Source organism: Panthera tigris, chromosome A2 (assembly GCF_018350195.1).
Source record: "Panthera tigris isolate Pti1 chromosome A2, P.tigris_Pti1_mat1.1, whole genome shotgun sequence".
In the NCBI taxonomy this organism is placed as follows: Eukaryota; Metazoa; Chordata; class Mammalia; order Carnivora; family Felidae; genus Panthera; species Panthera tigris.
The window spans coordinates 54,729,337-54,741,905 of NC_056661.1; the positions used below are offsets into that span (position 1 = coordinate 54,729,337).

At 42.2% G+C, this 12,569-nt stretch overlaps 1 protein-coding gene across 10 annotated transcripts in view; it reads right to left on the reverse strand.

The window, feature by feature from the left end:
• The window catches only part of CA2H3orf20 (chromosome A2 C3orf20 homolog), a 100,946-nt gene that overhangs the window by 8,345 nt on the left and 80,032 nt on the right, over positions 1-12,569 (reverse strand). For 9 of the 10 annotated variants that reach the window (XM_042979575.1, XM_042979577.1, XM_042979576.1 and 6 more), the window contains 2 exons: positions 2,976-3,279; positions 323-430 (listed from right to left, as the gene is read on the reverse strand). In XM_042979575.1, the coding sequence (XP_042835509.1) occupies positions 323-430; positions 2,976-3,279 (412 nt within the window). Of the gene's footprint in view, positions 1-322; positions 462-2,975; positions 3,280-12,569 lie in introns of those variants that run through there. The other variant, XM_015542569.2, reaches the window with a different exon arrangement.

Sequence of the window (12,569 nt, forward strand, 5' to 3'; positions counted from 1 at the left end):
ATACATATATTTTTACAATGCTCTGGTTTTAGTAAAAAGTTATTTAAAAACAGACAAAGAGAATTTGGTTCTCCAGGTTAGGTGTCCCTCGCTCCCTTGAGTCTTCTGGGATGAGGGATGCATGGGGTCAGGCTGCAAACGGGAGACGGGGCTGCAGCCCTGGTTCTATGTGATGGGTGACTCTCAGTCAGGCCTTCTGCCTCAGAGCCCACAGACCCTCTCTCCTTTCCCCTCCCATATTTGTGATTCCACAAGGGTAGGGGCTATGGGGGACTAGGTTGGCAGTAGTTGGTGGTGAGCCTCCCGCCAGGCCCCAGCTCACCAGAACCATCCCCTGCACCACCGCATACTTCTTCACCAGCAGTGGTGGGTTCTTCTGCAGGGCACTGTCCAGGTCATACCGTAGCAGGCGGTAGGGGTCATGCCGGCACTTCCAACAGAGAAATAAGTGCCCATCAATCCTATGCCAAGAGGACGCACTCAGATTCCAGAATTCTTAGCCAGGCCAAGTTCCCATGGAATCCTGGAGCCCCTCAACATCCCCTCCCAACTCCTGTTCAACAGGCTGTTCAGCCTCCACAAGCACACCTACCATGACCATTGCCAAAGGATGCCATCTAGGCATCTGGGTTCATCTAGGGCCTTCTGCTTGTGAAAGCTGTCATGGAGATGACTGTGCCCCACCACTTGACAGCCACTAGCCCCACACTCTAGGGTCTGCAGGACTTGACTGTTCCCTTTGTCTGGGAGAAGCCCTGTGGGAGATTTGGAGGTATACTGTGTTCCTGGGTATACCTATTTTCAGGATTCCTCCACCCTCTGCCCCCTGCCCCTCTGGACAACCCCCTGTCAGTGCCAGGACCTGAATCAAACCTACATCTCAAGGTGGGACCTGGGCAATCCAAAGTAAAGCTCGTCTCTTTCCCCTCCTTTCTGGATGCTATGAACCCATTAATATGGCTAATGTATGATGTTCTCTGGTTTGATCTGCCTTTTATTTCAGGTGCCTCTAACTGTCCTACCTGACATTTCAATTTATTTTTTTCTGGAGAGAGAGGGGAAGTAAGTGTGCACAAGCAGGGGAGGAGCAGAGAGAGAGAGGAAGAGAGAGAATCTCAAGCAGGCTCCACAGCCAGCATAGAGCCTGATGCAGGGCTCAATCTCAGGACTGTGAGACCATGACCTGAGCTGAAATCAAGAGACAGACACTTAACTGACTGAGCCCCCCAGGCACCCCTGATGTTTCTATTTAAAATTTGAAACCCAGGTGTGCTTGGGTGGCTCAGTTGGTTGGGCATCTGACTTCAGCTGAGCTTATGATCTCACAGTTTGCGACTTTGAGCCCTGCTTCAGGGTCTCCACTCTCAGGACAGTGCTTGCTTCAGATCCTCTGTCCAACCCCCTCTCTTTGCCCCTCCCCTGCTCACTCTTGCTCTTTGTTTCAAAATAAATAAGCATAAAAAAAAGTGAAACCCAGAGCTGTATCTGGTATTTTAGCTTTCAGAGCAAGACGTTAGGGAACATTTCTACCTTAACCAAACACACTGGAATGGTGGAATCAGAGTCACTGTGATATTTGACACCTCCTTCCAGAATTGTCCTCTGCGCCCCTCAAAACCCACTATCTACTCCTCCATTGGCCTCAACCACCTCAGGTCAGGCACGGTCCCCATTCGCAGTTCTCGCAGCTGGGCTGGACCGCCATGCATCCTACATTTACGAATAATTATTAATAAACCATTAATAGCCCCAAGGTAAATAAATGTCACCTCTAAGGTCCTATGGGGGCAGGGATCATATCTGTCTATGCATGGATCAGTGCAGGGCAGGAACTCAGTAAGTTTTCACTAAATCTATGTAAATTGGGGTTGACTCCAGGAAACATACATGGCTTTGATGTATGTGACTAGTAAAAAGCCTTCTGGTGTCTGATCAGACTGGTTCCAATGCCAAGCTCCTGGCACTACCTGGGTAGGCTCATGGGGTCAGGAGGCTGCACCCCTGGGAGCAAAGCTGGAGAAGGTATCCCCAGGACAAACACAAAAACTTAGACTTTGTGTCTGCAGTAAAGGGAGAAAGGGCAGACAGCGGACCAGAGAGGGCATGGGGCCAAGAGGATTTGAAGGAAGTTACTAGATGAACATGAAGCTCATGTGCTCACGTGACATCCTCTGCTCCAGTGGGGGTGGGGATGGGGCCACCCTTGAACTGTGCTAACCCTGCCAGAGATGGCTACTGATTGAGGATGATGATGAGACTCAGGAAGGACCCTGCAGCCAGGATGGGGAGAAGGTGGTTCCATGTACCCCTGACTAACAGACCCTTGAATAGGACCTCAAGCACCCCTTTCCCTGTTTCTTCCGGGAACATTCACCCACCTGCCCAAACCGTCTCATCCTGGGAGACTCTCCCTGATCTCTGGAGGTGACAGGGCCTGCTCCCAGCTCCTGCAAATTGGAACTGGCCTTTCATGGCCCTGCTCAGGAGTGCTATATGTGCTCCCCACCATGCTGGGAGCCTCCCTGGGGCCTGGCACAGGGCCCGTGCACAGTAGGTACTTGGCTACAGTCTGTGAATATTCTTGAGCCCTGGGTACCCAGTGGTGAGCCCATCTCTGCTCTAAGTACTTACATACCAATATATAACCACAGCTATGGTCAGTGCCCTGGATGAAAATGGCAGGAAAAATCTTGAATGCAGAGAAAGCACCCACATAAATGTGGTGACTTTCATCTCAGGACAGGAGGATGAGTCAGAGAGAGAGTAGAGGGGGCAAAATGTGGCAGACAGTGTGTGGAAGAGTGTGTACAAAGGCCTGGAGGAGAAAAGGAAGTAAAAGAAGGCCTATGTGCTGAGGTCGAAGGACAGCCTCTCAGCCAGATGCTCAGCCAGTCCTAGCCTCCCTGTGGGAGGTCCTCCCCCCAGGTTCCTGATGCCTGGACCCTGGGGCCTCCTCAGCTGGGCCCAAGACCAACCTGGATGCAGGGTGAGGCACGGCCCTGCTGCCGGTGGCTGTAGAGTGTGTCCAGCATCCACTGGAGCTGTGCGGTACTGGTGGGGTTCTGGCTTGAGACTATCCCAAACACCAGTACCTGGCTGGGGTCACGGGGCGCAGACAGGAAGCGCTCCAGCTCCACATCGGTTACCAGGGGTGCCTTCACCAGGCACTTGCAGCCAGCCCTAATGTCTTCCTTGTGAATGAGCTTCCGCAGCACCAGTGGGCAGTCAGAGGGCGAGGCTGCCCACCTGGTGGGGCTGCGCACCTCTTGGGCCTTCCCCCTACAATGAGAAACAAGTGGGCCGGTGCTCAGTGGGCAGGGCTCGGGTCCTTGCCCCTCTAGCACCTGCTGGTGCAGCACCACCTTGGATGGTGTGTGTGTCCCTAACCTCTGTGTTCCTCAGTTTCCTCAGGTGCAAAACTTGTGACTCCTTCACCCATCCAACAAAAACTTTGGAGTCATCCTGAACCCTCTTCTTTCTCTGACACCCACACCCCATCCAACCCATCAGTAAGCCTGTCTGCTCTACATTCAAGAACGATCTAGAATCCATCCACTTTCCTGCCCTCCTACTCCTACTGACACAGCACAAGCTGCCATCATTTCTTGCCTGGATGACTGCAAGGGCCTCCTAATGGTGCTCTTCCTTCTCCTCTGACCCCTCTTCAATCTATTCTGCACACACCAGACTGGGGAATCCTGGCTCCTGTTAGAACCTAAGTCACATTATGTCACTACTTTCTGAAATCCTCCAGTGGAGGAAAGTGGAATATATAGAAACTGCTATATTTTGATAAGAGAGTATTGTGGTGTTTTAACTTACTCATTTACTATCCTCCACTCCCCAGCTTGGTGGCATCCATGGGGATGGCAGCCCATGTTCCTGGTGTGGTTTGCTGATACCACAGATGGTAATATGAACTTTGCTCTCAAGGAACTGTGGTTGTGTGGTTTGATGTGTCTGGAGGTTCCCTGAAGGATTGGCTAATAGCTTGCCTTTGTATTTCCCACCTTGGAATTTTCTCCTGGACAGCATCTCTCAAAGTATTTAGAAGGAAATATATCAGATACAACCTCCTGGTGCAAGGTATAACACACAGGCACACAGTACACAAACCAAAAAGCTTGGGAATAAGAGGCTGGGGAAAAAATTCATGAGGGAATAAAGACTTTGGAAGGTTCCACATACACTAGGGAATCTAAAGGGACACATGCATGCCCAGGGTTGGAACCATGTTTAGAAAAAGCCTGAAAACATCCTAGATTTTCACCCCTGGAAGATCTTTGGGCTCCACACAAGTGGGAAGTGAAGGACAAAGTAGAGATGTAAAGAGCCTGGCTAAAAGCACTAAAGGAGTGTACATCAATATAGTTAATCTGCAATGATAGGAGGATTGTTGTCACTGTTTTTGTTGTCATTGTCGTTGTTGTTGTTTTGGCTCTAGGTATTTAAGGAAGTTTGTCAAATTTTTCTAGCTGACTACTAAGCTAACCAGAGACCTTATGATCACACATGACAAAGAATATAGTCTTTATAAAAGTAGTCTAGAAAAGTCTCTAAACAAACAACTACAAACTATGAGTAGCAAAAACAAACCATGGAAAGGGAGGAATTTTGATTTCTAGAATTACCACAGTATAATACTAAAAATATTCAGTTTTGAACAAAAAGTTATGAAGCACTAAAGAGAAACAAGAAAATATTTCTCATTCACATGAAAAAAGAAATAAAGAAAAACTATCCCTGAGGAAATCCAGCTATTGGACTTACTAGGCAAAGATTTTTAAATTAACTGTCCTAATTATGCTCAAAGTACTAAGGAAAGCAGGAATGAAGAACTTAAGTAAACCAGGACAACAACGTCCACCAAACAGAAAATATCAATGTAGAAATGGAAAGTATAAAAGAAATAAATTAGAAACTTTAGAGTTGAAATGTACAATAAATGAAATAAAAAATTCAACAGTGGATCTGAACAGGCCAAAAAAAAAAAAAAAACCAGCAAACTTGAAGACAGGCCAAGTGAGATTATCCAGTCTGAGGAATAGAAAGAAAAAAAATGAAGAAAAATTAATAGAGCCTCAGTTACACGTGAGACACCATTGAGAATACCAATATATACACAATGCGAATTCCAGAAGGATAAAAAAGAAAGGAGCAGAAAGAGTATTTGAAGGAATAATTGCCAAGAGAGTCTTCAACTTTGACAGATCTCTAACAAGCTCAACAAATCTCTAGGTAAGATAAATTCAAAGAGATCCACAGTGAGACACATTATAATTGTTAAAAGACAAAGACAAAGAGTATCTTGAAAGCAACAGAAGTATTTCACCACATAGAAGGATCCTCAGTAAGACTAACAGCCAATTTCTCATCAAAAATAATGGAGGCCAGAAGGCAGTGGAATTACATATTTAAAATGCTAAAAGAAAAAAAACTTTCCAATAAAGAATTCTATATTAAGCGAATTTTCCTTCAAAAATAAAAGAGAAATCAAGACATTCCAAGATAAACAAAAGTTGAGGAAGTTTGTCACCAGTAGGCCTGCTGCAAAAGAAATGCTAAAGTATCCTTTAGATTGAAATGAAGAATACTAGGCTGTAATTTCAAACTATATAAAGAAATAAAAAAACACTGTAAAGGTAACTACATTAAGTAAATATAAACCCACATTATTATATTTTCAATTTGTAACTCCTGTTTTTTTCTATATGATTTAAAAGACAAATACATAAAACAATAATTATAAAACTACATTAATTAGGCACACTATGCATAAAGATGTCATTTTTGACAACAACAATGTGGCAGGGGGTATGGATCTGTATAGAAGAGATTTTGTTACTTTTGAAGCTAAGTTGGTATTAATTCAAGCTAGATTGTTATTGTAATTCCCAGACTAACCACTAAAAAATAACTAAAAACTACACAGAAAAGGAAGTAAGAAGGAAATAAAACTGTGTGTATTATTTAGGGCTCTCCAGAGAAACAGAACCAATAGGATATATGTAGATATATATCATAGAAAAGTTATTACAGGAGTTGGTTCATGTGATTATAGATGCCAAGAAGTCCCACAGTCTGGTGTCTACAAGCTGGAGATCCAGAAAATCTAGTATTAAAATTCAATCTGAGTCCAAAAACCCAAGAAACAGGGAGCCAATAGTGAAATTCCTAGTCCGAGGCCAAAGGCATAAGAAGTAAGGCTTCTGTGTAAGTCCTAGAGTCCAAAGGCTCAAAAACCAGGAGCTCTGATGTCTGAGGGAAGGAAGAAATAGACTTTTCAGCTCAAGAAAATAAAGAAGGAATTCACCTTTGCTTTTTTGTTTTATTCAGGCCCTCAGTGGATTGGATGATGTCCACGCACATTTGTAAAGATGGGTCTCTTTACCAGTCTACTAAATCAAATGCTAATCTCTTCCAGGAACACCTTCACAGACACACCCCAAAATATTATTTTCCCCTTAGCCTAGTCAAGTTGAAACAAAATTAAGCATCACACCATATACCAACATACATAAAAATAGGAAACAAAAACAAAAGTCAACAATGGAGGAATTGAGGAACAAAAACTATAAGATTTTAGAAAACCAATTAACAAAATGGAAGAAGTAAGTCATTAATTGTAATTACTTTTAAATGTAGATGGATGAAAATCTTCAACAAAACTCAAAGACTGACAGAATGGAAAAGAAAACAAAAAACCAAAAAAACCCTATGACCCAATAATATGATCTCTACAGGAGGCCCGTTTTGGAATCAAAGATACAACTGGGTTGCAAGTAAAAGGATGGAAATAAACTCCAAGCAAATAGTAACCATAAATGAACAGGAGTAGCTAAACTGATAAGAGATAAAAATATATACTTTAAGTAAAAAATGATTTCAGGAGACAAATGAGGTATTAGACATTAAGAACAGGGTCACTCTCACTAGAAATATAACAACTATGAATATATATGCAGTATGACAACACAGTCTAAATATATGAAGCAAAAACTGACAGAACTGAAGGGAGAAACAGAAAATTCTACTCTAATAGTTGGGTATTTCAACACCCTATTTTCAATAATTGACAGAACAACTAAAAAAAGACAAAAAAGAAACTAGACAACTTAAAGAACACTGTAAACCAACTAACCAAAGAGACATATGTAGATCATTTACCTTAACTACAGAAGAATATATATTCTTCTCAAGTGCACAGGGAACACTTTCCAGGGTAAACTATATATATTCACCCATCAAAAAGTCCCAATAAGTTAAAAAAAATGAAATCATAGAAGATATTTTCTCCAATAAGAATGGAATGAAATTAATTCCCTTGCCTTTGGGGATGTGTCGAGTAAGAGATTGCTACGGCTGAGGTCAGAGAGGTCTTTTCCTGCTTTCTCCTCTAGGGTTTGGATGGTTTCCTGTCTCACATTCAGGTCCTTTATCCATTTTGAGTTTATTTTTGTGAATAGATGCTGGAGAGGATGTGGAGAAACGGGAACCCTCTTGCACTGTTGGTGGGAATGCAAATTGGTGCAGCCGCTCTGGAAAGCAGTGTGGAGGTTCCTCAGAAAATTAAAAATAGACCTACCCTATGACCCAGCAATAGCACTGCTAGGAATTTACCCAAGGGATACAGGAGTACTGATGCATAGGGGCACTTGTACCCCAATGTTTATAGCAGCACTGTCAACAATAGCCAAATTATGGAAAGAGCCTAAATGTCCATCAACTGATGAATGGATAAAGAAATTGTGGTTTATATACACAATGGAATACTACGTGGCAATGAGAAAGAATGAAATATGGCCTTTTGTAGCAACGTGGATGGAACTGGAGAGTGTGATGCTAAGTGAAATAAGCCATACAGAGAAAGACAGATACCATATGGTTTCACTCTTATGTGGATCCTGAGAGGCGTGACAGAAACCCATGGGGGAGGGGAAGGAAAAAAAAAAAAGAGGTTAGAGTGGGAGAGAACCAAAGCATAAGAGACTGTTAAAAACTGAGAACAAACTGAGGGTTGATGGGGGGTGGGAGGGAGGGGAGGGTGGGTGATGGGTATTGAGGAGGGCACCTTTTGGGATGAGCACTGGGTGTTGTATGGAAACCAATTTGACAATAAATTTCATATATTTAAAAAAAAGAATGGAATGAAATTAGAAATCAGTAACAGAAGGAAATTTGGAAAAATCATAAATATGTGGAAATTAAGCAACACATTAAACAATCAATGGATCAAAGAAGGAATCACAAGAAAAATGAGAAAATACTTTGACATTAATGCAAACAAAACAACCCAAAATACTAAAACTTATGGGATACATTGAGAAGAGTACTCAAATAGAGATGTATAGCATTAAAAGAGAAGAAAGAGCTCAAATCAATAACCTAACTGAAATTTACATTAGAAAAACAAGAGCAATCTAAACTCAAAACTAGTAGAAGGAAAGATAATTCTCAGTAGGTAAAAAAAATAGAAAATAGAAACCAATATAGAGAAACAACTAAAAAATGTTTGTTTCTCTGAAAAGATCAACAGAATTCATTAATCTTAGTTGGATGTAGGAAAAGTAGAGAAGACTGAAATTGCTAAAATAAAATATGAAAGTGGACATTATTACTGATCTTAACTAAAAAGGAGTATAAGAAGTCACTGTGAACTGTACACCAACAAATTAGATAACCTAAATGAGGGGCAACAGGGTAGCTCAGTCAGTTGAGTCTCTGACTCTTGATTTAGGCTCAGGTCATGATCCCAGGGTTGTGGGATCGAGTTCCATGCAAAATGTGAAGCCTGCTTGGGATTATCTCTCTCTTCCCCTCTGCCCCTTTCCCCCACTGATGCTCTTTCCCCTAGACCACTTTCTTACACCATTCACAAAAATAAACTCAAAATGGATATAGGACCTGAATGTGAGACAGGAGACCATCAAAACCCTAGAGGAGAAAGCAGGAAAAGACCTCTCTGACTTCAGTCGTAGCAATTTCTTACTTGACACATCCCCAAAGGCAAGGGAATTAAAAGCAAAAATGAACTACTGGGTCCTTATGAAGATAAAAAGCTTCTGCACAGCAAAGGAAACAACCAACAAAACTAAAAGGCAACCAATGGAATGGGAAAAGATATTTGCAAATGACATATCGGACAAAGGACTAGTATCCAAAATCTATAAAGAGCTCACCAAACTCCACACCCGAAAAACAAATAACCCAGTGAAGAAATGGGCAGAAAGCATGAATAGACACTTCTCTAAAGAAGACATCCGGATGGCCAACAGGTACATGAAAAGATGCTCAACGTCACTCCTCATCAGGGAAATACAAATCAAAACCACACTCAGATATCACCTCACACCAGTCAGAGTGGCCAAAATGAACAAATCAGGAGACTATAGATGCTGGAGAGGATGCGGAGAAACGGGAACACTCTTGCACTGTTGGTGGGAATGCAAATTGGTGCAGCCACTCTGGAAAACAGTGTGGGGGTTCCTCAAAAAATTGAAAATAGACCTACCCTATGACCCAGCAATAGCACTGCTAGGAATTTACCCAAGGGATACAGGAGTACTGATGCATAGGGGCACTTGTACCCCAATGTTTATAGCAGCACTCTCAACATTAAAAACTTTTAAAAAAAGAGATAATTTCCATATAATCCAGCAAATGCATTATGGGTATTCACCCAAAAGAATGTAAAACAGTTCTCAAAGAAATATTTGTATACCCATCTTCATAGCAGCATTACTCACAATAGCTAATACGTGGAAGTAACCCACGTGTCTATCAACAGATAAATGAATAAGCAAAATGTGGTCTATATATACAATGGAATACTATTCAACCCTTAAAAGGAACAAAATTGTGACACACAGTACAACATGGATAAACCTGGAAGACATTATGCTAAGTAAAATGAGCTACTCACAAAAAGACAAATACTGTATGATTCTACTTATTTAAGGGACTTAGAGTAATCGAAGTCATAAAAACAAAGTAGAATGGTGGTTGCCAGGGGCTGAGGGAGAGGAAATGGGTGGTCAGTGTTTAATGGGGACAGAGTTTCAGTTTTACAAGATGAAAAGAGTTCTGGAGATGGACAGTGGTGATGGTCTCATAACATGAATGTATTTAATACCACTGAAATATACACTTAAATATGACCAGGATGATAAATTTTATGTTATGTGTATTTTTCCACAACATAAAAGTTGAAAAAGAAATTATAAAATTATGCTTGACTTCACTGACAATAAAATAAGTATGGAAGATGTAGAGTAGGAGGACCCTAAGTTCACCCGTCTCATAAATACAATTAGGTTAACACCTATATCAGTGTAAATGTCCCAGAAAACAACCCAAAAGCTGGCAGAATAGACTCTCTACAGCTAAATATAAAGAAGAGGCCACATCAAAGAGGATAGGAAGAGTGAAAACACAGTCAGGAACTAAATGGACTTGGAGGATTGTGCTGGAAAGGAGGGACATTGCAGGGGAGGAGAGGGGAAAGAAATAGACCCTCACATCAGGCACCCCAGTCATGTGGAAACTGCACAGAGAAGACGAATCCCCATAACGTTTGGCTTTGAAAACCAGAGGGGCCAAATTTTGTGAGTTCTTATGATCAGAGGGCTTAACATCTGGAACTTTAAAAATCAGTGGGATTTTTAAAAACTCTGAGAGGGCAATAGGAAATTGAGTCCCTGCCCTTAAACAGCACAAACAGCCCCATGGAGATACAGCATAGAAGCAGCAGTTTGAAAACCTCCTGAGGTATACAGGAGGAAGATCTGTTTACTAATCTCAGAGCATGTGCTGAAGGGGCAGGGATCATTGGGAGACTTCTCTAGGAACCAAGGAGCTGGCAGGTGCCATTTCCCTCCCCTACGCCCTAGCCTAGACACGTAGATACCTGCAACGAGTGCAGTGCTAACATTCACTACTTACTTGCTAACAGGGCACCCTATCCCCACACACTTCTGTGGATCTACCCCCTCCAACCTGGCAGGCCATGGCTTCCAGAAGCTGTAGGTCCCTTCCCACAGCAAATCTTCTTAGACCCTGTTAACACGACCTGCCCTGCTTCTGTATTCTCCTTCAGATACCACCCCCACCCCCATATGCCCTTAGATGGAGCCCATCCAGAGTGATGCCATAAGCCTGGCAGCATGCAAGCTGCCCCAACAGGGACCAGTACCACTCCAAAGTGACACCTGCCCCAGGGAATGGGGAAGATAACCACTGACACCAGTCCAACTGTGGCCCAGCAGAGGCCTGGGAGCAGACATCTGGTCTATGTAGGCTCTGCCCACCAACAAAACTTCTCAGGGAAGAACACAGGAAAAGCACTCTGTATATCGGTGCTACTGCATCTCTGGAAAATGCCTGGCCTGACTCAACTCAAACCTCAAACTAGAGGCCTCAGACTAACCCATTAACAACACAGGAAACAAGCCCTGCCCACAACAGGTAGAGAGAGCCACTGCTGATAACTGAAGGCAAAAGTGACTCAGCCACAATGGCAGGGTACACAGAACACACATAGGAGACACCCCTGAAGCACCAGTTCTAGGGAACAGGGGACACTGCACAGCAGGGCACTATAGGACCTCTTCTTCATAAGGCCACTACTTTCAAGAGCAGGAGACATAGCTGAATTCCTAACACATGTAACAGACATAGTCAGGCAAAGCGAAGAGATGGAGGAATATGTCCCAAATGAGAGAACAGGACAAAATCACAGCAAGAGACCTAAATGAAATGGAGATGAGTAATATACCTGATAAAAAATTTAAAGTAATCACCTATAAGATACTAATTTCAGACCTAAAGACACATACGGATTAAACGTGAAGGGATGGAGAAGAATTCATCATACAAAAGGAAGTGAAAAGAAAGCTAGGGTAGCAATACTTATATCAGACAAGGTAGACTTTAAAACAAAGACTGTAACAAAAGACCAAGAAGGACACTATCTAATTAATCCCAAAGGGAACACTCCAACAAGAATATATCACTGTAAATATTTATTCATCCACATGGGAGCACCCAAATACATAAAGCAACTAATAACAAATATACAAAAAGTAATCAATAGTAATACAGTAATAGTAGGGGATGACTTTAACACCCCATTTACATCAATGAACAGATCATCCAAATGGAAAATCAACAAGGAAATAGCGGCTTTGAGTGACACACTAGACCAGATGGATCTAGCAGATATATTCAGAACATGTCATCCTAAAATGGCAGACCATATATTCTTTTCAAGTGTACATGGAACATTCTCCAGAATAGGTTACATATTAGGTCACAAAACAAGTCTCAACAAATAAAAAATATTGAAACCATACCATGCACCTCTTCTGACCACAACACTGTAAAACTAGAAATCAACCACAAGAAAAAATCTGGAAAGGCCACAAATATATGAAGGTTAAATAACATGCATTAAACAATGAATGGGCCAACTGGGAAATAAAAGAGGAAATTAAAATATGTGGAAACAAATGAAAATGAAAACACAATGGTACAAAATCTGGGATGCAGCAAAAGCAGCTCTAAGAAGAAAG